The sequence below is a fragment of the Planococcus citri genome, chromosome 3 (assembly GCF_950023065.1).
Source record: "Planococcus citri chromosome 3, ihPlaCitr1.1, whole genome shotgun sequence".
NCBI lineage: Eukaryota > Metazoa > Arthropoda > Insecta > Hemiptera > Pseudococcidae > Planococcus > Planococcus citri.
Genome location: NC_088679.1, coordinates 82,019,854 through 82,044,873, shown reverse-complemented (window position 1 = coordinate 82,044,873; position 25,020 = coordinate 82,019,854). Strand labels below are relative to the sequence as shown.

The 25,020-nt window shown below is 34.2% G+C and overlaps 8 protein-coding genes across 10 annotated transcripts; 5 read left to right on the top strand and 3 right to left on the bottom strand.

Annotated features, from left to right (window-relative positions):
- The first annotated feature begins 60 nt into the window (after positions 1-60).
- On the top strand, positions 61-4,388 carry LOC135839832 (ubiquinone biosynthesis protein COQ9, mitochondrial-like). Of its 2 annotated transcripts, XM_065356049.1 has the most exons (6): positions 94-390; positions 2,901-3,152; positions 3,222-3,375; positions 3,545-3,734; positions 3,810-4,019; positions 4,107-4,388. In XM_065356049.1, exons 1-6 carry the CDS (start codon positions 321-323, stop codon positions 4,140-4,142), a joined length of 912 nt encoding a protein of 303 aa, XP_065212121.1. In that variant the 5' UTR covers positions 94-320; the 3' UTR covers positions 4,143-4,388. The 2 variants fall into 2 exon arrangements, with proteins under 2 accessions (XP_065212120.1, XP_065212121.1); XM_065356048.1 differs by lacking the exons at positions 2,901-3,152; positions 3,222-3,375; positions 3,545-3,734; positions 3,810-4,019; positions 4,107-4,388 and adding an exon at positions 658-2,589 and having other exon boundaries at positions 61-390.
- On the bottom strand, positions 4,330-5,895 carry LOC135839834 (glucose-fructose oxidoreductase domain-containing protein 1). The gene is made up of 2 exons (XM_065356052.1): positions 5,066-5,895; positions 4,330-4,979 (listed from the first exon to the last, which is right to left on the bottom strand). Exons 1-2 carry the CDS (start codon positions 5,763-5,765, stop codon positions 4,501-4,503), a joined length of 1,179 nt encoding a protein of 392 aa, XP_065212124.1. The 5' UTR covers positions 5,766-5,895; the 3' UTR covers positions 4,330-4,500.
- Positions 5,896-6,138: 243 nt separating this feature from the next.
- Mad1 (Mitotic arrest-deficient 1) lies at positions 6,139-9,626 on the top strand. The gene is made up of 12 exons (XM_065356045.1): positions 6,139-6,566; positions 6,641-6,816; positions 6,878-7,045; positions 7,116-7,322; positions 7,419-7,549; positions 7,620-7,895; positions 7,971-8,115; positions 8,201-8,360; positions 8,450-8,624; positions 8,692-8,864; positions 8,945-9,135; positions 9,208-9,626. Exons 1-12 carry the CDS (start codon positions 6,335-6,337, stop codon positions 9,403-9,405), a joined length of 2,232 nt encoding a protein of 743 aa, XP_065212117.1. The 5' UTR covers positions 6,139-6,334; the 3' UTR covers positions 9,406-9,626.
- Positions 9,627-9,760: 134 nt separating this feature from the next.
- On the top strand, positions 9,761-12,192 carry LOC135839833 (SCY1-like protein 2). Its single transcript, XM_065356050.1, has 7 exons — positions 9,761-10,169; positions 10,240-10,444; positions 10,557-10,701; positions 10,779-10,928; positions 10,999-11,334; positions 11,412-11,554; positions 11,636-12,192. The coding sequence occupies exons 1-7, from the start codon at positions 10,043-10,045 to the stop codon at positions 11,967-11,969; spliced, it is 1,440 nt and encodes a 479-aa protein (XP_065212122.1). The 5' UTR covers positions 9,761-10,042; the 3' UTR covers positions 11,970-12,192.
- An 85-nt stretch (positions 12,193-12,277) lies between these two features.
- Positions 12,278-16,007, top strand: LOC135839837 (SCY1-like protein 2). Of its 2 annotated transcripts, none has more exons than XM_065356058.1 (8): positions 12,278-12,481; positions 12,566-12,799; positions 12,866-13,007; positions 13,130-13,219; positions 13,288-13,447; positions 14,123-14,242; positions 15,049-15,204; positions 15,278-16,007. In XM_065356058.1, the coding sequence occupies exons 1-7, from the start codon at positions 12,464-12,466 to the stop codon at positions 15,140-15,142; spliced, it is 858 nt and encodes a 285-aa protein (XP_065212130.1). In that variant the 5' UTR covers positions 12,278-12,463; the 3' UTR covers positions 15,143-15,204; positions 15,278-16,007. The 2 variants fall into 2 exon arrangements, with proteins under 2 accessions (XP_065212130.1, XP_065212129.1); XM_065356057.1 differs by having other exon boundaries at positions 13,273-13,447.
- waw (Translation factor waclaw) lies at positions 15,632-18,691 on the bottom strand. The gene is made up of 11 exons (XM_065356047.1): positions 18,490-18,691; positions 18,203-18,409; positions 17,786-18,140; positions 17,435-17,703; positions 17,103-17,342; positions 16,901-17,028; positions 16,675-16,812; positions 16,388-16,602; positions 16,180-16,308; positions 15,923-16,006; positions 15,632-15,845 (listed from the first exon to the last, which is right to left on the bottom strand). The coding sequence occupies exons 1-11, from the start codon at positions 18,582-18,584 to the stop codon at positions 15,720-15,722; spliced, it is 1,986 nt and encodes a 661-aa protein (XP_065212119.1). The 5' UTR covers positions 18,585-18,691; the 3' UTR covers positions 15,632-15,719.
- A 271-nt stretch (positions 18,692-18,962) lies between these two features.
- LOC135839827 (maspardin-like) lies at positions 18,963-21,740 on the top strand. Its single transcript, XM_065356044.1, has 7 exons — positions 18,963-19,195; positions 19,265-19,399; positions 19,485-19,593; positions 19,693-19,813; positions 19,901-20,009; positions 20,093-20,344; positions 20,419-21,740. The coding sequence occupies exons 1-7, from the start codon at positions 19,106-19,108 to the stop codon at positions 20,494-20,496; spliced, it is 894 nt and encodes a 297-aa protein (XP_065212116.1). The 5' UTR covers positions 18,963-19,105; the 3' UTR covers positions 20,497-21,740.
- LOC135839826 (uncharacterized) lies at positions 21,577-24,149 on the bottom strand. The gene is made up of 6 exons (XM_065356043.1): positions 22,821-24,149; positions 22,595-22,673; positions 22,375-22,474; positions 22,151-22,279; positions 21,901-22,062; positions 21,577-21,802 (listed from the first exon to the last, which is right to left on the bottom strand). The coding sequence occupies exons 1-6, from the start codon at positions 23,752-23,754 to the stop codon at positions 21,731-21,733; spliced, it is 1,476 nt and encodes a 491-aa protein (XP_065212115.1). The 5' UTR covers positions 23,755-24,149; the 3' UTR covers positions 21,577-21,730.
- Positions 24,150-25,020: the final 871 nt, after the last annotated feature.

Sequence of the window (25,020 nt, the reverse complement as noted above, 5' to 3'; positions counted from 1 at the left end):
GATTTGAGCATAGTGAGCAAGCGAAAAGCATTTTTGAGCATGTGCATGAGCAATTTTGGCGAGCGCGAGATCCAACAGTGAAGCAATAAAATGCAATCAGCTATTATCTTTCTGTCCATCTTTTCGCTAGTTTCTACTCGCTGATCCGTATTGTGTTCATTCTCTCCTCATAATTCAACTCGAAGTGCCGAAGAATAACAAATATTATCGTCGTGAATGTGTGAAATACCTGTCGGATATACCAGAAATTCTATAACTTCACAGTCTTGCATTGCTGAAATCGTATCGGTGAAATCCACAAGAAGGTGTTTCTGATTGGAATGTTTCGTGTGTTGAAACGTGCTTCTAAAAGTTTACTAAATGAAGGATTACTTTCTGTCGGCTTGATTGGTAAGCATAATTAGATACGAAAGTTTAAAATTAAGTACATAAAGTAATTTGTAATATATTCACGGTGTTTTGCATTTGACCATTTCGTTTCTCGTAAAATGTGTTTTTAATTCTCGTTTATGTGTCTGATTTTGATTGCAAAACACCTCATTTGAAGTGAATATTTCACATGGTGAAGAATCGCCCAAGTTATATTTGTATTTAAATCAGATGTTGGAATTATCATACGGAAGATGTACATACATATGTGTCTGTCTCGTGTTTTAGAATCGTCTATGTTTGATTCGAGCAAATAATTACAAGAATCAAAAAATATGGCAGGCGATGAATTTTTTAAACGAGAAATAAAATTGATGCACGATGCTCTCAACGAAGGAGACTTGGATAGAGTTCGTGAACTGAGACAGACAAAAACATTCACCACCATTGTGTCGCAGCATGGTGTTGATCTGATTTCCAGCATATCCAAGTTCATGGATGATGAACGTATATACAAGTGTCCGCATTTAGTCGAATGTTACGAAGAAATACTCGAATCGATCGTCGACGAAATCGACCCGGATGACTTATTTGTCACTCTGTTGGAGCAAGTGGATGAAGAAAGTTGCTGCATCGAAAAATTTCTCATGCTGTTAGACCCTTTGAAATTTACGCTGGTAAAATTAGGATCATCTCGCGAGTATTGGTTAGAATGGACGCTGAGTACCATAAAATTTTATTTGGAAAGTGTTCATTTTCCCGAAGATCACAATATCGAATTCGACGAAAAGATAATGACGGTCAATGATCCACACGTCGATAAGCTTCTGCATTTATCTGCAAAACTTGTCGTATTTTACGAAACATTTCTAAATGACACGATATCGGCCCGCGAAATCGACGCCTTGATCGCATTTGGATTTCACATATTAGCCGAACCTGTCATGTATCTGTATTTGGAGAAGTTCGAGAAATTACAAGAAATCTGTGACCAAGTTCTTCGCAGTATTGGCAAGTTGTACGGTAAAGCGTATTGTTTGTTCGAATTTATCGACGAAACGAAAGCCTTAGACGTAGAAGAACTGGAGCCCGATAAAGATACTTATTTAGATGAAGACAGCTCAGACTTTGTGGTGCGTAATCCACTATGGGCTAAAATAAAAATCCTGCCTTTGGCTGTGTACTATTCGGTGCGAATTACCGAAACTCCGTTCACCAATTATTTTCCTCTGGCCTTTTCTCCGGTATATTTATTTCACAAATTGCTTTATTTGTCTGTCTTACTGATGAAAAATTTTCATAACGCTGTCGTCAGAAAAGGTCTCCTGCTGTGTGATAAAATTTTCCGAAGCACGCCGAATGGTTCCATACCGTACGGATATTTAGAGTACAAAGTTCACAAGAAATTTGTCGCAGCTGTCAGCCGAATCTGTATTTATTCGTACATATTTGAAAATAGGAAATTAGCCATCGAATTGCTGCAATCCTACGTGCTTAAATTTGATCCGAAAGGAACCTATTTATTACTCATGAATATCACCTCGGAAACTGGCAGCGAAGATATCGATAGCGAAATAATAACCATCTTTAGGAAAATGATGCATACGAGCTTCGTAGAGAATAATTTCCAATATTACCAGAAAGGAAAATACTTGATAGATTTATTGAAGATTTTTGCCAAGCTTGGAGAAGGCAGCGATACCGATTTGATAGCATCGAAGAACAAAATCGTTTCGTTATTATATCTATTCGCGTTAATGTTGCGCAGAGATGCTCAAAACCAAACCGGTATCCACGATTATTATGATCACTTCGATAGGAATTATTTTACGGTAATCGAAGAAGCCATCGAAAAGTCTCGAGAGAAATACAAACGCGATGCGGTTACGTTCATCAATAACGACGATCCGTTACCATTCGAAGATAATGTTTCAATCGTGGTCGAAGGTAAATCATTGCCAAGATTACAGCGAGAGGATAAAATAAACGCTACGAAAAATGCCCTCAGCGCATTGGATATGATCGAACATGCTATGCAATTGGTATACGAATACAATGCCTGTAAATGATGTATCAGTAACATTGTATATTATATTACTTCGTATAATGTGATATGTATTTTTGCGGTTCATCATTTTTTTCTCCTAATTTATCAATGTACGATTCTTTCTGTTTTTACTAATGTGATTTTAATTTAATATATTTTTTCATGACGTCGAATTCTTCAATTTTTGTTATATGAACAAGTAGAACAAGTACAACCTTGGTCCATTCGTGTAGTTTTGAAAATCGCTTGAAATTATTTGTGTTTTTTTTTCAATTCTAGTGACTTTCTTACGAACTACGATTTCGGATCATTTAAAACGGCTAATCATGACGTTTAGAACAGTTTTTGGCAAAATTTTTCAAAATCATCATCAATTCAAACTACTGTTGATTTTTATACTTTTTTGAAGTTGTAGAAAAACAATGATTGAAAATTATATGAAGTTTTAATCGAATTTGATTTTTTAAACTTTGAATGTTCGCAGAATCACCCATTAAATTCGCACCGGCATGTGGAATACAGATGTATCAATGCGTGTTCCAAGAAAAAAGTTCGAAAAACGAGGTCATAGATAGATTTATTTCAGAAGATCAGATCAACTCAGCTATTCAAAATGACGTTGAAAACGAAAATAAGAACGATAATGAATATGAGAAGAACATAAGAAATAAAATTTTGGCTGCGTCTTTGAATCATGTTTCCGTTCATGGATGGACGAAAGCTGCCATCGTTGCAGGTAAATTATACTATTTAATCATCTTGATAGAATTTTATGAAACATTTAATTTACGACTGAATTGCGTAGGTGCTCAATCAATCGGATATCCTGGAGTTATTGGCGAGATGTTTCCTTTAGGCGGTTGTGATTTGGTGCTGTATTTCTATTCAGTTTGTAATGAACAATTGTGCGAGTATTTGAAGAATAAACCTGAAGTTGTTGAAACCTCGCCAACTGACAAGTAAATGGCTAATTTATTCGTCAACTTCGAAGTATAAAATTTTCTTACGGCGTCTCTGTGACCAAATATCTGACTACACTGATATTAGGCATTTCTACCCCTTAATTTGACCATTATTCGGAAATATCCCACTGTTTATTAACTGCGAGTATGTTTTATTATTCCACAGGCAAAAATTATTGAAAATTTTCGTAAGCGATGCGATAGAAACACGACTAAGAATGATTATACCGTACATTGACAAATGGCCACAAGCTCTAGCTACTTTAACACTTTCACGAGCAGTTCCTACGGCTTTGTCAAATTTACTCACTTTAGTGGACGATATATGTTACTACGCTGGTGATCGATCAGTTGACGTAAGAGATCCCATATTATTATTGCTGTAGTAATCCAAGTTACGTTCTAATTCTTGATTGTTTGTAAATTCACAGTTCGACTGGTATGTAAGAAGGATAGCGTTAGCTGGCATTTACAAAGTAACTGAATTGTACATGTTACAAGACAAGTCACCCGATTACGAAAATACTTGGAAGTTTTTAAAAACCCAACTAGATGATGCGACAGCTTTGTATTCTTGTATTCAACAATCGGAGCAAGCGTCTCAGCTGACCAAAGAAATTTCTCAAGCTACTTTTACCACTGTGAGTATAGCGCATAAAATCAAGATGCGTAAGATTAATTTGTAGCTACTAATTAATCGCCGATATGATTTTTATATTTCTGTTTAGGCAAGAAACATATTAGGTTTGAATTGGAAAAGATAGCGATGCGGCAGATAACTCTTCTGAATGTAGTTTAAACGCTGTTCGAAATTGAAACTCGGGTTCACTTGTTTTGTCTTGTAAGCTTTTCATTTCGCAACCGGATAAATAGTTACCTTTGTACTTAGTCAAGTTTATGTGATGATTGTCTCGGTAAAGCTAATGTACCTATTATTTATTGAATATTCGACAGAGTTCAATCAATTATATTAATTAATGGGTACATTACAAATTTACATAACTGTTTTAGTTTATTGAGTTTCGTTTTAAAATGATTGTGTACATAGTTCGAAGTGAACAGAAATGATTGTAGAAAGTAATACTGGAAATGGAATGTAGCTCCGAAAGAGGAAAATATGATTTACAAAGAAATACCCGTTCTTCTGACCGCAGCGCTAAGCAAAGGGTTTGGGTCTGGTTCTTCTGTAATCATATCAACTCTCACCCATTCTCGCCTAGCGCTGGATTTGTATAAAGCATCTATCACAGCTTGTACATATAAACCATCTTCGAAAGTAGAAGCATCGGCAACTGGCTGTTTTATCCAGCCGCTTTTATCTTCGACCGGTAGAAACGCTTCTTTTAAAGAACCTATCATTTTGAAAAATCCTTTTATATAAGGTTTGGGTATTATGTTACCCATTAGCGGATTCAGTTTATCGGATTTTTGTAAATCTTCAACGTCCAGGTATAATACTTCTTCTTTTTGGGTGGATTTCTTGTAACCGTGTAAATCGCCCCCTTTCACCAGTAAATGGCCATTTTTACCGCAAATCAAAACTTCTTGATGATAGATACCAGGAAGATGGCTGTTAAGAGTAACCGTTACGAGAGCGTTACCTAAAGATAAAAACAATTTCAAATTTTAGAAATTATTCAACATCAACACACTGGGTAAAAAGGAAGCGAGTCTTGTAAAATATTACCGCTCATTTCCATTTGAAAAGTACAAAAATCTGAACTCGTAATACGTCTGATGCCATTTATGGTGCCGGAAGTTTCTTCGAAAGTTTTCACAATACCGTGCACTCTAACAGCTTTTTGATTGATCAAGTAAGATATCAAATCGATAATATGACTGCCAATAAGCGTTAATACACCGCCGCCCATGGATTTCTCACATAGCCAGTTGTATCGATTCAAATATAACGTTTCCATTTGAACGCGAATATCGCAGGCAGTTATTTCATTTTCAGCTCCGATAAAGCCTTCAGAAATGGCTTTCTTCATATGCGTGAAAGCGGGAAGGAATCGTAAACTATGATTGATGATTGATATCAAAGACGGATAGTATTGAGCAGCGTGAACCATTTTGATGGCATCGCTTTGACACAAACCTGCAGGCTTATCGCATACGACATGTTTGCCTATTCCGAGAGCTTTGACGGCGATTTGCGCTTGCAGATGGGGCGAACATAGAATGAAAATCAAGTCAACATCTTTTCGCAATAACACGTTATCTATCTTATTCGTGTGATACGGTATGCCAAGTTCTTTTGCTGTTTCCTCAGCTTTTGATAATGTTCTGCCCCATAGCGCTTCGACTTTGAAGCCTTTCTGCTTCAAGTATGGTACGATTATTTTAACGATATTTCCTGAACCAAATATGCCAATACCTGGTAGCATTATTTCTTCGGATATCTAGACATATTGGAGCACGAAATTCAAATCATTTTTCAAATTTTGCCGATGATTGGCACTTGCACAAAAATTCTACGTGTTTTTTACGCAAAAAAATGCAACTGATAATAATTTTGATAAGAATTTTTTTATTTCGTTTTTGTTTTTGTTTCCGAACGGAGCGGAACCGAAACAAAATAACGTGACCACGTGAGAGCTCCAGCTGGACCGGATCGACCGGAGCGAAACGAGATAACGTGAGCATTGCATCGTACGGATCGTACCATAAAAATCGGTCTCGTTTCGTTCCGTTTTTATTTTTAAGCCCGTTCTGCGCATACCTGACATGCGCATGCGCGCCGAAGCTGAAATTTCAAATTTTGAAAATTACCGATTATCAATATTCGAAATTTCAATTATTTTCAAATTCAAATTGTCTAGAGTTTCTACTATTTTGAATTTACAATGTTTTGTCGCGAAAATTAGGTGCCAGTGCGATGGTAAATTTTTTAGTTTAAAATAGTTCAAAGTAATATTCTTTGTGTTGTTTTGTTTCTACTATTCGAACGATAACGATGGACGACGACGCAGACGATCCCACTTGTATCGTCAATATGCTGGAGGAATTTCGAGCAAACGCGAAGAATTACTATCGATCTTCTATGTTGCCAGTTAATGCATTCAGAGAACCCGTTTGTTCATCTTCCAAACCTAAAAGATTGCTATTCGATGGTCGTAAGTCTGAAATATCTGATAAGAAACCAAAGCTCGAGACACCTCCATCTTCCAAAGGTCTTGGCGATGAAGGTACAAATTTCTTCACGTTTCACGAAGTTATTCTACGTTTTGAAGCTTAACTTTTGGTTCTGCTCCGCTTCTAGTCATGTCTCCTTGGGAAATTAGAAGGATTAAGTCGGAAGTTATGAAATCCAGAGCACAAGTTATTGAAGCCGAAGAGCGAATCTCTAAATTAGAGGCATTAAACGTCGAAACTACGTTACGTTATCAAGAAGAAAAAAGAACGCTGAAAAAGGATCTTGACGAAGAACGATCCAAGGTAACAAGTGAAGTAAAACATTGAGATTAGACTAGTTTTACGACATAGCATTATGTTTTAGGTGAAAGAATTGGAGTCGCGATTAAATTTCATCAGAAAACGCGAAGCAGAAGCAGTTGATCGTTATAATAACCTGAAATTTGGTGAAAATGAGAAAGAAAATTCAGCCTGTAAATTATTATCGCAACTTCAGAAAGAAAATCATCTGTTGAAAGAAAGAATATTCGAGGTAATCGTTTCGAAATGTTTGAAGATTCATTGACTTTTTTTGCTGAAATCGTCTGTATTTTTTGTTACAGTTTGAAGCTGAAACTGAAAATAAGAAAAAAGAGGAAAATAACGAAATTATGAAACTCTCGCATGAAATAAGTATAATGAAGAAAAGAAATGAAATGAACACCGAACTTATCGAGGAACTTCGGAACGAATTGATTGAAAAAAATAACGATCTAAGGAAATTGGAGATGGAGCAAACGAAACTTTTGGCTGCTATGAAACGCGTAAAGGTTTATTTCATCACTCTTTGTTTACTTTTCAAGTATCAATGATTCCATGCATGATTATAACTAGCTAATAATTGTAATTCTTTTTACATTTTTTAGGATTTAGAATCAGAACGTGAATTGTATTTAGAGACTAGAGCATACGTCGAATCGCAAAATAAAAGATTGATATCACTTCCGCTGTTGGAAAAAGAATTGTCTAATTTGAAAGAAGAGAACGAGCGTCTAAAGTAATTGTTTACGAATGATTGTCAAACAGTGCGAATTATAATGTGTAATTAACGCCATCTGTATTCGCAGATCTTCCATTTCAAACGTGTTATACCTAGAAACAGAAGTGGAGAATTTGAGAACTCGTCAGAAATTAATGGATAATTTGAATCAGGAATTGATCGAATTGAAAGGCGAGAACCAATACTTGAAGGGCGAATTGGAAGACTGGGCAAGTTTATCAAAACATTATTGCCTACAAGATGACAAAACGGTGAAACCTCTGATTTTAATTCAACGACGTTTGGAAGAATTAGTGAAAAAAGAATTGTGGTACGTGTCCGAATGTAAGGATTCAGAACTCAGGTAATTTCATTATCATCTCGGTTGATGTTTTCTTATGTTCGTGTTATATGTAGTTCGCTGATGTGTAAATTTCAGGACTTCTCACCTAAAAGAAAAAGTCGATGAATTGGAAAAGGAAGTCGGCAAGTATAAAGAACAAACGAATGTTTTAAAAACTTCGTGTGAAACTCACGCTGCAAACATCAGAAGACTCAAGAAACAATTAAATTTAGTTACATGGGTAAAGAAATTCTCAAATATGATTTTTGGTTGGTCTTGTGAATATTTATCGCGCCATTTTCGTAATCATTTTTTATTCTGTTTAGGAACGCAATGATTTAAGGAATTTGCTGGATTCTTGTCAGAAGGATGTGACTATCGCTTCGGATTCTCATACTCAGTTCGATGCTTTGCAAAAAGTTATTGATGGATATGAAGAACGATTAAAACAACTCGAAGCTGATCCATCAATTGCTGTTGTTACTGGTACGCTTATTAGCATAAAGTATTTTGCAGTGTGTATTTATATTATTGTGAAATTGTTGACTGAAAATTAATTCTCAATGTCGGAATAGATACTAAACCATCTGCTTTACTCATTGAAAGAGACGACTTATTGCAAAGAGAACGTCTACTTCGAGAAGAAAACAAAAAATTACGTGAAAAAGTTGAACATTTGAGCGATCAATTAGAGTATCGTCATTTGAAAGGTGATTTTGATCCAAGACAGACGAAGATCATTCATCTAAAGTAAGCTTTATTGTGTAACAAAATCAAAATATTGCACTGTCAAATATTAAATTCGGATATTTTTCAGAGCTAACCCTACGTCAGAAGCAGCGCAGAACTATGAAGATCGACTTACGAAAGCCAGCGAAGAAATTTACAGATTGAAAGAACGTATCAAAGTGTTAGAAGAGGGAAACAACGAAGACGTTACCCGGATTGTAGAAGAACGATGCCAAGGCACATCTGTGAAAGAAATCAGTGGTACGAGTCTGGCCTAAATTCGCATGGATTGAATTCTCGATACAAAATAGCGTATATTATTATATTTTTTCTTTCTATAGATCTTAAAGACCGGCTGAAATCAGCAGAAATTCAAAATCAAAGGTTATGCGAAGTGTTTAGAAAACGAAGTCACGATTTTAGAGACGCCATGTATATGCTTTTCGGTTATAAGGTTGATGTTTTACCCAACAATCAGTACAGACTATGCAGTTTATACGCGTTTGATCCGCAGGACATATTACTCTTCCAGGTACGCATTATAATATTCGTAGCTCGTTTACCTGGACATGATGATCTTTATTAACTAATTACGTTATCGTAGATGTCGTCTTCTAATAATGGAACCATGGAATTACTCGAAACTGGATACTCTCAAACGTTGAGTGACATGATAGATTTACATCTCAAACAGCATAAATCTATTCCATTATTTCTAGCTTCTTTAACGGTAGATTTGTTCAACAAACAAACCATTACATCTTTTTCAACAACCGTTGAAATAACCACCTGTGATAGTTGAGATTTTTAGTTGTACCTTATAGATACTTGAACGATTTCTTTTTTTTAGTTCTGTACATTGTAGAAACTTATTATTTAAATTGTGCATTTTTAGTTATTATTTATGTGTCACTTTCCTAAATTTTTTATTCGAAGGAGCAGTATTTTTCATCATTTTAGATTTTAGCTTTTAAATTATACTAATGAATATCTAAATAAATACGCAAATCACTGACGTTTGAATACGTACTTCGTTTATTTACCAATTTCAGACAAAAAAATACATTGAAAAATTTATAATATTTAGAAAAAAATTCACCAAACCTGAATGCTAATCGCGTGTTCTCAGTTCTCAACATGACTCGTTCTTGCGGAGCGATCGCAGAAAGAAACCGGTTTATGACAATTGTCACATGTTGAGGGTGGCGGGAAAACCATATACATGAATCATCGAAGTCCAAAAGTGACGAACAATCACTAAAGAGCACGAAGTTCAAAGTACCAAACCATCTGATAAATAAAGGCTCTTATTATTTCAACGCTATATGTTGAAATAATATAATATGTACTTATATTTGACGTTCTTCAGATTTACGAAGCATTGCAGAAATTGATGTTTAAATTTGACTCGTCGTGAATTAGCGTATTACTGCTTGAAAATGAACGTACTCAATAAGTTATACTATACTGTCAGTAGCACCGTATCACAGCTATCTATATTTTTACCAGGGAATCCGGTTACCAGAGAATACGAAGCCACTAATCATATCGCGAGCGCTGGACCAGGTTTGAAAATAATTCCTCAAAGTGTAATTCTCAAGCCAAGATATTTTTTAATGAAATTTCTCCATCGTAGGATTACTGTGGAAGATATTCAGCGGATTCAAGAAATCCACCAACCAAGAGGTTTCAATATTCATATTAGAAAAAAAACAATTGGAGACATTGTCAAAAAATAATCGTGAAGCTGTGCTAGATACTTTGAGAAAAAGTATCTCTCAATTAGCTCGTTTAAGACATCCTCAAATTCTGATGGTGCAACATACTCTAGAAGAATCACAGTAAGTTTGTAGACTTAACCAGGATTAACTCATGCCTTCTATCGAGAGTACACTTTAAACTGATACTGTGTGTGATCATTTGATATTTACACTACCTACCTGTTTGTTACAGCGATAGCTTAGCTTTTGTTACTGAACCCGTTTTTGCTAGTCTGGCAAATATTTTGGGTAAAGTAGACAACTTACCAGTTCCAGTTCCTGATCAGTTGGAAAACTACAACTTATTCGACGTTGAAATAAAATATGGCTTGCACCAGGTCCATTAACTTTTTATCATCATATTCTACCGAAAAAAAATTGAAAACATACTCAATTTTCGATACATTTTTTACAGATTGCCGAAGGTTTTTTATTTCTACACAATGACGTGAAGTTATTACACCGTAATCTATGTCCGCACAATGTAGTAATCAACAAAGAAGGTGCCTGGAAAATATTCGGATTTGATTACAGCGTTCACTGCATTAGTGGAGCAGAAGCTATCGTACGTTGCCAATAATAGGTTTCAAACTCACACTTAATTTCTAAAACTAAATTCAAAATCTATTCAACAGGTAAAATGGCCGACTATCGAAAACGCCATGGATGTACCCTGTGCGTTGGCTCAGCCAAATTTAGATTACTTGGCTCCAGAATCCGCATTATCTGGCAAATTATTAGTGTTCAGCGATGTGTTTTCATTCGGAATGTTAATTTACACTTTGTACAATAGAGGCCTTCCTTTTCATTACTCGAATAACAATTGGACAACGTATAATCAGAATTTGTCGAAATTTAAACAAATTTCCAATTCTGATCTGTTAACGATTCCTCAAGAAATTAGAGAAATAGTTAAACTCATGTTGAACTATATGCCCCAGCTGAGGCCAAAAATTCAAGATTTTTTAAAGGTAAAGTGATCACCCCAGCTTCTTTTTTTAAACTAATTGAATGAAAATCGCATTATTCTATTTCGTATTATTTTCAGTCTGAATTTTTCGATGATGTTGGTGTCATAGCATTAAGGTTTTTGGATTCCATGTTTCAGTGGGATAATCTACAGAAATCACAATTTTATGAAGGATTGCCTAAAATGTTAGAAAAACTTCCTCATCGTGTATGCGTATTTAGGTAAAAAAAAAAGATATTCATTTACTAATCTCTTCATTTTACAGTAAACGTATTTTCACACTGATCAATTTCTGTTTACAGGATAATTCCATGTTTAGCAAAAGAATTCGTCAATCCAACCATGGTCCCTTTCGTTTTACCAAGTGTATTCGCTATCTCCGAACATTGTACTAAAAAAGAATTTAGGCAATGTATTTTACTTTATTTAAAACCAGTACCAGAGTTGGCGCGATTCGAATCGCGCGAAAGAATCGAGAAAGAATCCGATTCTCACGATTCGAATCGGATTCGAATCGCGGTTCTTCAAGTCGAAAGAATCGGAAAACGCAGGAATCCGATTCCCTTTTATAGAGAATCGCACCTTCTCGATTCCCTGCGATTCCTTGCAGGTATTATTCACGTGTTGAAACAGTAAAATGCACTGTTTTTAATGGCTTTTAGTGATGCATTTGCATTTTGTAGTTTGAGACTGGTGACATTTTTTTAAAGATTGGCTGTTGTGTGATAATATTGCAAATCAGTGATTCTATGCAGTGAAAGAATCGCGCAATGCAAGAATCGGATTCTCTTTAATGGAGAATCGCGCCCTCGCGATTCTCTGCAATTCCCTACTCACAGCCACAAACGAAAGAATAGAACATGAAAAATGATCATATACCTAGTTGGGGAAATTACTGATTTCATTTAAAATTCATTTGTCAAGTCCTGAAGTTGAAAAAAATTAGTACTTATTTGGGAATCGGAATCGGAGGGAATCGAGAACCGCTAAAGAATCGGATTCAGAACCGGATTCACTCTGTGAAAGAATCGAGAGTGGAGAATCCCGATTCTCTCAGGTATGGGAATCGTAATTCAGGAATCCGATTCTGACGAACCGAGGAATCGCGCCAACTCTGACCAGTACTAAGGATGCAAGAACCTGTGCAAGTGAGAAAAATGATGATTTTTCAATGTGTATTCGTTAATGCAATGTAATGTATCTATACCTTATTCAAACTGTGCATCTTGCAGATTCAACTTATCTGTTTGCAAAAAGTGGAACTGATGCTGAAACTCGCTCTCGCCGATGAAATAAAATCAGAAATTTTACCCGTGTTATTTCGAGCACTCGAAAGTAATTCGAAACAGTTGCAAGAACAATGCTTATCTGTTATACCCACTTTCGCTCCCTTAATCCACTACCAGACGATGAATAGAGATCTGATGCCTCGTATTGAAAAACTCTACAAATACAACTATACTTCTGTGAGTGACATTAAAAAATTTTTGTTCATCTATTGGAACTTCTGCTCAATTTTACATACTTTCCAGGTTCGAGTGAATTGTTTAGATTGTATCGGTAAACTAGTGGAGCATTTAGATTTATGGGGAATTTGGGTTGATCTTTTAAATTTCTTATATTTTTTGAGAGTCGAAGACCGCAAAGAGCCGGAAATTCTGATGAGTATTGCAGGTGAAAATATTTTCAATCCTTATTAATTCGACGATTTTCATTATACAATTATGTATTTACATATTTTCTTCGTTAGGTAGTTTAAGACTTTAAGTGAATAAAAATTATCATATTTTTCTCAGGTATTTATAAGAATATTTTAAATCATAAAAAAGTCGCCGTTCCTGCAGAAGTAATAGCTGAGAAAATGTTTCCAGTTTTGATGTGTGTCGGTAAGGAATTGTCTTATTTTTACCATTATGATACAATGTATTATTCAGATTAGCCTATTTTGTCGTAGAATACGGGGAGGAGGTGCCGTTGCCGTTAGAGATGCCTCTTAGTATTGAGAATTCTCTTACAGTGGATCAGTTCAACGCTATAATGACTGTGGTAGAAGAAATGGTCAATGTGGTTGTAGCTGAAATCGAGCAACTTTATTCAATGCAAGAACAACAGAAGTAAGTGTCATTTTTACAATAGAATTTGTTGGTGTTGGAAAATGACATGAAAATTTAATTTTGAGCTCAAATTGAACGATTTCAGACATGCCACATTTTATTCATACATCTTTCATTTCCTTTGAATGATTGCATTTCAAGGGAGTGAAGTTTTTTTTTTTAGGGATCTAGATTTTACCCTTTAAAATGAGGAAATTAAAAAGTTGGAAATTACAGAGAGGTCATTTTTTCAGAGGACCATAATAAGGACCCAACATTAATAAAAATGAAGCCACGGATGAATACATAATTATACCCTTCATTGTGACCAAAATATCAAAATTTCAGCATCTCAGGTCATCCCATCCCATTTAAGCTGGAAAAATTACATTTTCCTCATATTTTTGACCCTTAAACGCCCCATAGATGTGCCTTTTTCAATATTTTTAACTTCATTTGATTTCTCTCCTGGGTCAAAAAACAGCTGATAAAAAAAATTGAAAATTGGTCGGTTTCTTATTGAAAAAATAATCGTCTAATGAATAGTAACTTTTCATATAGCGAATAGCAACAAAAATAAGTAACCACCTTATATGATGCCTGCATTACTCTAAACTATACCCTACGTCGCTTTTATTTTTATTGATGTTAACCGAATAGAATTATACCAGGTAATTCAGACTTTCTGTTTAAAAGGAATTTAGAGCTGACATCCGAAGAAATGGAAGAATTACGATATTTATTCAAAATAAATACTTCCGATAAAAGCTTGAAAAAACAGGAAATCAAGCCATCGAATTTATGTGAAAAACAAAGGTACCTATCTCATATATATATAACAATGTTTCAAATACCTAAGTATCTAAATTTTCCTTCTATTTTTGACACTCAAACATACATGTGCCTTTTAGGTTTCAATATTTTAAACCTAATTTGATAGGCTGAGAAAAATATTTTATAACATATCTTTTTGTAGCATACTATAGATAAGGTATATCCAACGTAGTTTTACGTTTCATAAAATTTCGAGTCGATTGAGCCCCACATATGTTAGAGAATATTTGGCTATATGCTATATTTAAGTAGAAATTTTCATTGTTTTTGGAGAATATTTTCGTTTTGAAAAACTCATAAAACAGGCGAAATTTTGAAATTAAAAAAAAAACAAATTTCAATCAAAAATTGAAATTTGAAAACAAAATTTTTTCAAAAATCAAAACTTATGTCAATTTTGATGGAAAGGATAGGATTTCTTATTTATTTACCTAAAATATCACATAATATCAACAAAATGAAAGAGAATAAGATTCTCTTTAAAATGATAACCCATATTGTAAGGGAATATTTTGCATATTTCGGGTTTTTAGAGAATATTTATACGTATTTCACGTTTTTTAGGAAAATATTAATAGAGAATATTTTATTAGCATTGTTTAGAAAATAAATATCTCAGCCTTACTAATTTGATATCTCTCCGGGGTCAAAAAAGTGTTGTATAGAGAAAAAATTTGGTCGGTTTCTGATTGAAAAAGTAATCATGATCATCTAATATGTAAATTTTGAACTGTCGCTTTTATTGATGTTAACTGAATGGAAACTAATTCAAATTTTCTGTTTGAAAGGAATTTGGATTTTGATATCAATAACATTTCTACTAATAGTTCGGACACATCGCTGACATCCGAACAAACGGAAGAATTACAAGATTCAAAATGAATATTTCCGATAAGTGTGAAAAAACAGGAAAGTAAACCACTGAATTTACGTGAATAACAAAGGTACCTATCTCGAATTACAATATTTCAGATAAATCAAGTTACAATAGAGTTATTAACGCGAATATTTTTTTAGCTCATCTAAACAAGGCGAGCTGCACCATCGTCTCGGATAGAGCCAGTAATTAATTCTGCTCCGGCCAGTTCTTCTAAATCGAAACCAACTCCGAAAGACCTAACTTCGACTTTCATAAATAGTAATTTGGATGAAGTGAAGCTGAATGCATCTTTATCATCAAAACCCACGCCAAACATCTTATCGTTGCAAATGTCTCCAAATTTTCTAAATACTCGTAATTTCAGTTCTTTTCATAATTCTTATCAACCAACGACGTACATGTCCAATTCGGACCAAAAAAAAAAAAAAAAACATTGAAAAGGTTTGATTTGAAACACTGAATTGAGGGATTACGAATAATAAACAAATTGATGACGACTAGAAGATATTAATTTTTGATCAATTATTTACAAAATGTACTTCCTTTAAAATTGTATTCGCCATCGTAAACTCAACGGTTTTATTTTTTGAATAACTGAATGAAAGAATCTCTGGGAATTTCCACTTTTCCAATCATTCTCATTTTTCGTTTACCTTCCGCTTGACGGGCCAGTATCTTGTATCGTCTAGTAACGTCGCCTCCGTACTAAAATCGCACACAAATCAATAAATATGATCTAAATTAAAACGATTCTTTCTAACTGGAGTTCGAAAATCACTCACCAATTTTTGACAAACATCTTTTCTAAAAGGTTTTATATTTTCTCGAGCTATCACCTTGCCACCGATGACTGCTTGGATTGCAATCTGCGAACAAAAAATGAAAAATTGGTAACATTTCAATAAGAATAGCAGCGCGACGGTGTTAATACTCTATTACAATAATTTGTGTAAATTTTATCATCGCCATTAGTGAGAATCGCAGGAAATTATGGAATTAGATGCGTAGACTTAGTAGGTCTGTATTTCTGCACACTCACCAAAAACTGTTGCCTTGGAATGATATTGGTTAACCGGAGGCAAACATCTCGAGCAACTTCACGAACTTTACTTTTATGAGCAATCATGGTTAATTCTTCAACCGGATTTCCGTTCAATAAAATATCCACCTGCAAACATCGAATTCGCAATTAAACTACTTACGAATTTATAAACGCTTTCGGAGAAATTAATAGAAACCAGCGGTACCTTGATTAAATCCGATAAAATATATTCGTGATCTTCGTAGTCAAAACTAGCAAAACCGGAAGTAATGCGTTTCAATTGATCGTGGAAATCGACTACAATTTCATTTAAGGGAAAAATATATTGCATCATGATTCGCGATTCATCCACTTGTGAACTCGAGTGTTGTTCGCCTCTTCTATCAACGCAAAGCGCCGTAACGTCTTTCATATATTCAACTTGAAAAAGAAAAATTTCGCTTCAGTGTACTTTCAGTTTCGGTAAAAATGTATTATGTGAATCATTTTTACTTGGCGCTATGATTGTTCCTTTAACGGTAGGCTCAAACATTCCTGTTATGATTGCCGGATCCGGTAATTTGGTGGGATTAGAAATAAAAATTTCTTCGCTTTTGTATTGCTTGATATTTTTTTCTCCTTTGATTCGTACTACGTAATGAATTAATAAGACGTGATAATTTGAAGGAAAAAAAAATCAGAAATTCAAGCGCAAAAAATTGCAAACAGAAATACCAACTTTTATACGTAACACTCGGAGCAGTCGTTACTGTCTGAGCGTCATATTCTTGTTCTAATCGTTGATTAAATACTTCCAAGTGTAATAGTCCGAGAAATCCCAATCTCCACCCTTGACCTAAAGCAGGGCTGAAATAATGAACGTATGAACAAAAATCGCCAACAAGGGATCCATATCATACGAATCTAAAAATGATTTTTACCTAGTTTCAGGTTCCATGGTAACTGCAGAATCAGTTAAAGTTAATTTCTCGATAGCGTTACGCAGACTCACGGTTTGAGTTTGATCAACCGGATAAATTCCCGCAAAAACCATCGGCTGTGCTGGTTTAAATCCGGGAAATGGTTCAACTGGTGCATTTTTAAAATAAAACGTGTCACCGATTAGAGCTTCTTTCGCCGATCTCATATTGCAAGTGACATAGCCCACCTGACCACCTTTTCTATAACAAATGATTCAATATTTTACGAAATAAGGCTATCGTTTGGCGTTTGCACCGAAGAAGTAGCAACGATACGTCTACTAATTACTTACAGTATACCAGTTTCGTATTCGTTCGGACGTACGATTCCAACATGTTTAACTATATACGTTTGTCCATTATGGTGCGATGTGATACTATCCCCTTCTTTTATTTCTCCATCTTGAACGTAAAATAACATAACCACCCCTCGGTACTGGTCAAACCAGCTATCGAAAAGAAGCGCTTTGAAAGGAGCATCTCTATTGGCAGGCGGCGGAGGTGCTCTGTCAATTATTTCTTCTAATAAATCTTCGATACCGGTACCCAGTTTTGCAGATACCTGAAATCAATGATTACCATTTACCATCTAAACATCGAATAAGTAGGTACCTATAAATCGAATCGCTGAGAAAAATACTTACTCGGATTACGTCTTTCTTTTCAATATCAAACAAATTGTGTAACTGTTGTTCAACCAACTCTGGATTGGCATTCTTCAAGTCAATCTTATTAATCACAGGAATTATGACCAAATCATTACCAAAAGCCAGATAAAAATTTGCAAAAGTTTGAGCTTGTACGCCTTGATTAGCGTCTACTAATAATATCACAGACTGGCATGCTCCTAGTGCTCGAGTAACTTCGTTGGCGAAATCCACATGACCTGGAGTATCGACTAAATTCAATAGGTATTTTTCGTCCGTAATTTTCGACACATATTGTATCGATGCGGTGACAGCTTTTACAGTAATACCTCGTTCTTTTTCAACCTGAAGCCTAAAATTATAATACACGGTATTTATATGAGACGGTAACGTAAGATTCAAGCGCATACCTACCTATCTAGAAACTGTGCTGTTCCGGGTTCTAATGTAACTGTGTCGGTAAATTCTAATAAACGATCTGCCAAAGTACTTTTACCATGGTCTATATGAGCTATGATACTGAAATTTCGAATGTTCTGTACTGGTATGCTTTCATATTTTGTGACTGCAATATCATACTTTTCGTTTCGTTTCTCAGACGAAAAACGCTTCTGCGTGTACCTGAAATAATAGGTATGTTTTCAATATACATTATGCAAAAAACGACCAAGTTGTGCGATATTATTCACAAAAAGTACAACCTTAAGCATCTGCAGCAATGATTATTTTCATGCCGAATTGAGATATAATTCAGAACAAATGAGAAATTTCTTTTCTTCAAACTTCTAAGTAACATATTAACACTAATTACACTCTTTATAACTTTTCTGAATTATTTTTATACATTTTTCAAACTCAATTTTCATATTTTTCTACATTTCTACTTCTATGAAAAAAAATCAAGAAGGCAAGGCAAAAAAAAAGAAATAGTGATAAGGGATAGGAAGGAGGAGGGGGTAGGTAACTCAGATAAGAATCCCACGTGCTCTGTTATTATGTTTCTGTTGCGTTACGTTACAGTATGGTTACGGTTCATCATAACCATGATCCGGACCGTGTGGAGCGTCCCGGATCGCTTTTTCCATTTTGGAATAATTCAAATAAATTTGGTTTCGGTTTCGGGTTTTGGTTGTTGCTTCTTGTTTGTTTTGTTTTTAATATCGAAAACAGATAAGAAATTTTTTATCTTTCAACGTTTCTTTCCTCAAAAAATAAATACCTTGAATTGTGAAAATTACTCATATTTTTTAATCATTTACAATAAAATCTACGAGCTACGTGAAATTTTCAATGATGATCGAATAAAGTTATATTAAAATGGAAAAGTTGAGTCAATCCGCCGAGTACAAATTGTTCAGGAGTAATATTCCATTGAAGAACATCTGCGTCGATAATTGTAGAAATAAGGTGAGTCAATTGTTCAGAAGAGCACTTTTAATTGATTTTCTAATGGTTTCTGTCTTTGAATTATATTAGAGTTGGAAAGTATTCGACGCGGGTCCTAAAAATGTTCGATCTCCATTGATATTCTTACCTCCAGCCTGTGGAACGGCGGATATCTATTTCAGACAGCTGTTAGAACTTAGTACCTGTGGTTACCGTGTCATTGCAGTGAGTATTGTTGACCAAAATTCGTATTCTCTTTAGTAAAAATTACCACTGGTATTATAACTCTGTTCATTTTATTTTGTTTCAGGTAGAGTCTCCATCATCGTATTGGTCCGTCAATGAATGGTGTAATGGTTTTAAATTACTTTTAGATCATTTGTGTTTAGATAAAGTGCATTTGTTCGGCGCTTCTTTGGGTAAATTTTCGTATACTTCGTTTTCAATACTGACTATAAATTCGGAATCTATTATTTGCATTAGTTTGTTAATTTGTTCTTACTCTTTTACTCTTATAGGTGGATTCTTAGCGCAAAAATTTGTCGAACATACATCGTCTTACCCTCGAGTTGAATCGTTATTTCTCTGCAATACATTTGTTGATACCGGAATATTTGATTTTTCTGAAACATGCACTTTGTAAGTTGATTTATAGGACTATCTCTTTACTTTGCTGATGGAAAAAACGCTCGACGATCAAAATTATTTGCTATTTTTTCATTTCAGTTTTTGGATGTTTCCTTTTATTTTATTGAGACGTTTCGTTATGCCGAGCTTAATTACACCGAGTCATGACAAAGATATCAAACATGCGGCAGAATTTGTGATAGAAAAGGTACGACGTAATTCAATATTTGATAAAAACAAATCGAAAAAATATTTTGAATCACGTTTTAATTTCACGATTGTGCGTATTAGTTGAATACTCTGAATCAAGCCGATTTAGCTTCTCGATTAACGATTAACTGCTCTCCATCGCGAGTGAAACCGACAAGTATGCGCGGATTAATGGCGGTTACCATTATGGATGTATTTGATGAATACGCGATATGCAGTCCTGTTCGAGAAGAAATCTATCGACTTTATCCTCATGCAAAATTGGCTCAACTGAAATCTGGAGGAAATTTTCCCTATTTGAGTCGATTTGACGAAGTAAATCTACATATTAAGGTACGTATTTTGCATTATCACTTCTTTCTCTCGATATTGTTTAAATTTTGCTCGTATTTACCTATTTATCGCAGATACATTTGAGAAAATTTGAAAACGGTGATCAAAGCGCCAAGTTGAAGGAAACGCCAACTTCTCCAAACGAACCGTAGTCAATTTATTTCAAAAGAACTGAAGGTTGTATATTGTACTATTTATTGATACCGGTACCTTTGATGGGGAAAAAAGTGAAAATATTTTTAATATTTATCGAACGATTGGAATTCTTTCACCGTCGTCCGGTTACTCAGAATTTACCATAATTTTAATTTGCTTTCATTGGCGTAAGATGAATATTTACCTGCAGTCGATTTTGAAGTTTTCTTATCTGTCGAAACAAAATACTCGAAATTTTGAAAATTTACTCTCGGATTTATGATAATTTATTGTCTTGTCTCATTCGTATTTCATTTATGAAAAGGAGCGGAGCAATTGTATTCATGTAAACGTAATTATGTACCATTATAATCGGGTCGTTTCAATTTTTTTTTCTAAATCAATGAATCTATTTTTACTTATTGTGATAAATCATGAAATATGATCGCTTCTTGTTGATGAAATGTTTCATTTCAATGTTGTCGGTCTAAGAAATAAAACTGAAAAATTATGCGCAGCTTCAGGTAAAGTTGGTTGAAACTTTCGTGTTTTATGCAGCTTTATCGAGTCAGTGAACTCTCGAGCATTTTTATTTATTCCCACCTTAAGGATGAACATAGGATTTTTTCAAATACTCGTATCAACTCGAGTCATTTCACGAGTGCCTTTTAATGTTGACTTTAGTTTTAATTCCCTGGTAGCATGTACCTATCTAGGTTATTTTGTTAAACTATTCTCGTATAAAATTAATTCAATTACTTTCAGACTGTGATGTATTTAACTATATATACGTATTATAAGCGATACTTGCCATTTTTTTAAAGATATATTCTTTATGAGTGTATGATCTGATACGAATTTCTCTTTTGGGATGATATTTTCCTATGACAATACTTAGGTTCTATTTAAGTATTCGTAATATTATTATTTAGATCTTTAAAAAAAAAAACGATTGATTTATCGAGAAATGTTATTATTTTAATTGATCAATCAGCGAAACGAGTGAAAATTTCATCTTTTTTGCCTACCAAATATTTGGTTACTCTATTTTATCTTTTATTATTATTTATTTTTTTAATTTAAACGGTTGTGCATGATGATGATGTAATGTTTTATTAATTGCATCTTAGGTCAATTATTTATTATAGTATTTTTACGTTAATTGTAAGAGATCATGTAATCATCTACACCACTATTCGATTACCTCTAGTTAAGGTTTAATCACTACACTTGCCAAATATAATGATAAATTCACTGATAACCTCCTTTTTTTCGGTAATAATTCAACAGAAATGTGAAATAAGAAAAGCACACCTCCGATATCTGTTGACATAATGAAATAAGTAATTAAATTCGATCGTCTTGATTTAAAAAAAAATAAATAAATAAATTTAAAGAAAAATTGCAAAATAAATAGGTACCTCGGAAAACGTATGTAAATCGACCGGAAAACGATGAGTGATTTCAACGACATGAGTGCGTTGTCCGCAGGTCATCGAAAATAGAACATTTTTCATCAGATCTTGAGGTAATTTGAATTCGTGCCAGTGGGCATTGTAAAATGCGACATTGATTTCTTTTCTCTACCAATAATACAATATTTTATGCGCACTTTTGACGAATATTCTCTAAAATTGTACCTTTAGGTAAAATGTACATTATAGCACTTACAGCATCGTTTAAATCACCGGAACACATGCACGAAAGAAGTAATAGTAGAAAAGCGCAAGCGAAATACAATAAACTTTTGGATATTTGAAGCGTTCCTGTAAATTCGTCGTCTTCAACCACCGAAAAATACTGTTAATAATAATGAAAAATTGATTAATTTTCAATGTAAGAATTTCGTTTCAAAAAATTATCTACCTAATAAATTGAAGGAAAAAAAATCTTACCACTACGGTTTGAAAGGCCATTAAACAAATGGTAACAATGCTTACGATAACTTGAAATACGATAACGTTATTGTACACTTCAATAAGTTCATTTGCATACCTGAAAATGAAATCATCCAGGTAATAATGTACAAATCTACCATCTTCAAGAAATCTTAGAACCGAAATCTATGATTTATGACGAGAAATAATTTGGGTTTTTCTGGATTACCAAACTGACCTATTCGCTTTTTGCAAATCCAATATACACTCTATTAACTGATCCAAAAAATCCTGTGCTTTTTGCGTTTCTTCCGCTCCTATGGAATAAAATCACCGGTCAACGGGAAATATAGGTAGGTATACTTTAAAAGCCACTGGATTTAAGATTCGAATTTTTTGAATTGTCAAAAAGTAGGCAGAGGTACTGAATAAATTTCTACGAAAGTAGTAAGATAAATATGTACCTTTCATGTGAACAACTCGTACTCTATGTTCTGTATCGAGTAATTGTTCAGTTTTCAATAATGCTAAATTATCCAAAGGCGATACACTGTTTATGGACTTGAATAAATGAGCTCGTACGTATTTCATCGTTTCCTCGGGCCTGAATAGATACAGATCATCCAAATGCGGATCGTAGCCTCTTATAGGCCTATCGTAGCCGATATCGGAAAACGATTCATTCAGCACTTGAAATTGAGCCGTCATCATGGTAAACATAGAGAACAAATAGGAATCGTAACAACAAAACGCAAACAGCATATAGAAATAGATGACGAACTCGTAAACGTAAATGTAATAAAAAATTGGCATTTGAGTAGAATCGAACGGGTACCAGCTATCCAGGATGTTTTGAGGCTTATACGTAGAATTTCCACTTTTGATCAACGAGTAATATATCAATTCGGCCAACGGATAAATATTCCATACAGCGCAAGTGCTCAAGCAACTGAGTACGTAAAGCAAGATGAACCAGTTGCATCGGTAGGCATTATCGTACAATATGTCTTTTCTTTCTTTGATACTTGTAACGTGCAGAAAATCTAACCGAAATACGTCGAATAACCATTGCAATCGTTTTCTCGAATAAGCAAACGTGACAAATTTCAAAGCGGCGATACTCCAGTTTCCAATATGCGTAATGGTGTTCATCATGTATTTATAATCGGTGTCGCCGCTTATAAACAATCCGACTAGTTGAATCCCGGTATGAATTCCGGTGAATATCGTGATTCCAGCGTGAAAATACATCCATAACATTTGGCTGTACATTTTAACTCTGTTATAAGGATTCACCATTTGAAACAAACCGAATATTTTGAAATACGTTAGATTTAATTCGCAAAATTCTTCGTAACTGTGAAATAGCCATTGGCCGATGGTAAATATCACATTCATTTTTGTTACTTAATTTGGAAATGAAAACAAATATAAAACGAGATGTAGTTGACTAAACCGAAATTTCACTAAATCAGCAAATGTACAATGTACCTACTTTGTATGCGAATCGACGACTGAGTTTGTAAACTAAAAATAATCGCAATATTTTAACTAACAGTACTTTATTAGAAAAAAAAAAAAAAAAAAAAAAAAGGATTGATCTATTATGCAAGAAATTTTTCGTAATTACAATTGATATAATTGAGGAGTAATTAGAGGGTAAGAATTCTTCTATAATTAGTCGTCATTTAAAATAAAATAACTGCGTGTTGTTGAGTAATCGTTTGGTTTGAAGTACTATGTAGGTACCTCGTGAGCCTATATCTTTTTCGTCAATTTTGTCCATACTTTTGATTCGACTTTAATTTTTATTCCTTTTACAAGTACCTACCGAAAGTAAACTATTATTACACCGTGAGTCAATTTACGATGTTTTTCGATGAGAAATAGCTTACATTTACAAGTAGGATGTGAGGAACCGCCATGGAGCTTGTGTGTTTAGGTTTGGCCCACTGGCCTCTGGTTCATCGTTCTGCGCTGCACCTGTTGAGTCATTTTTTTCATTTGAGACTTGCTTCTTGTAAACATACTTGACTAAATACATAGGTATTTTGAACTAATTATAATCATCTTGTTCTTTTGTTGCTTTTTTTTTTTAATTTCAAAAAATGTTGGCGATAAAAATATTTTTATGAAACTAAATTACATCTACCTAAGTTTTTTTTTTTTTTTTTTTAATTCCCGTATATAAGTGCCTATTTATCCTGAGCACTTTTACTCAACTGTACCGTGTACGAAATTATTGAACATGAAATACTTGAATGAATTCTCATTATTCTCATCTAACAAAAAATTCAAGAAAATATCGGTCTATGTACATTTAATAATAAGTACCAATAATACCTACTATACATTTTACTTCACGCCTGGAAATAAATCAAAACCATTAAGGCTAAGTGTGCAAATGTTTCTGTCAAAAATGTATGAAATACCTAATACAACATATGTTTTAGTGTGAATCTTCTCATGTCTGTCAAAATAGGAGGGAATGGACAAATGAAGAGTATAATATACTACAGGTATAAAATAATGAAATTCAAAACCGATAAAATATTTTTTTTTTTTTAATGTTCGTATTAGTACACTTGCTCAATGTGTTTCATTTATTATCCCAACTGACGCATAAATTATGCAGCTCTTATCGCGGTCTATTTCGAAGATTTT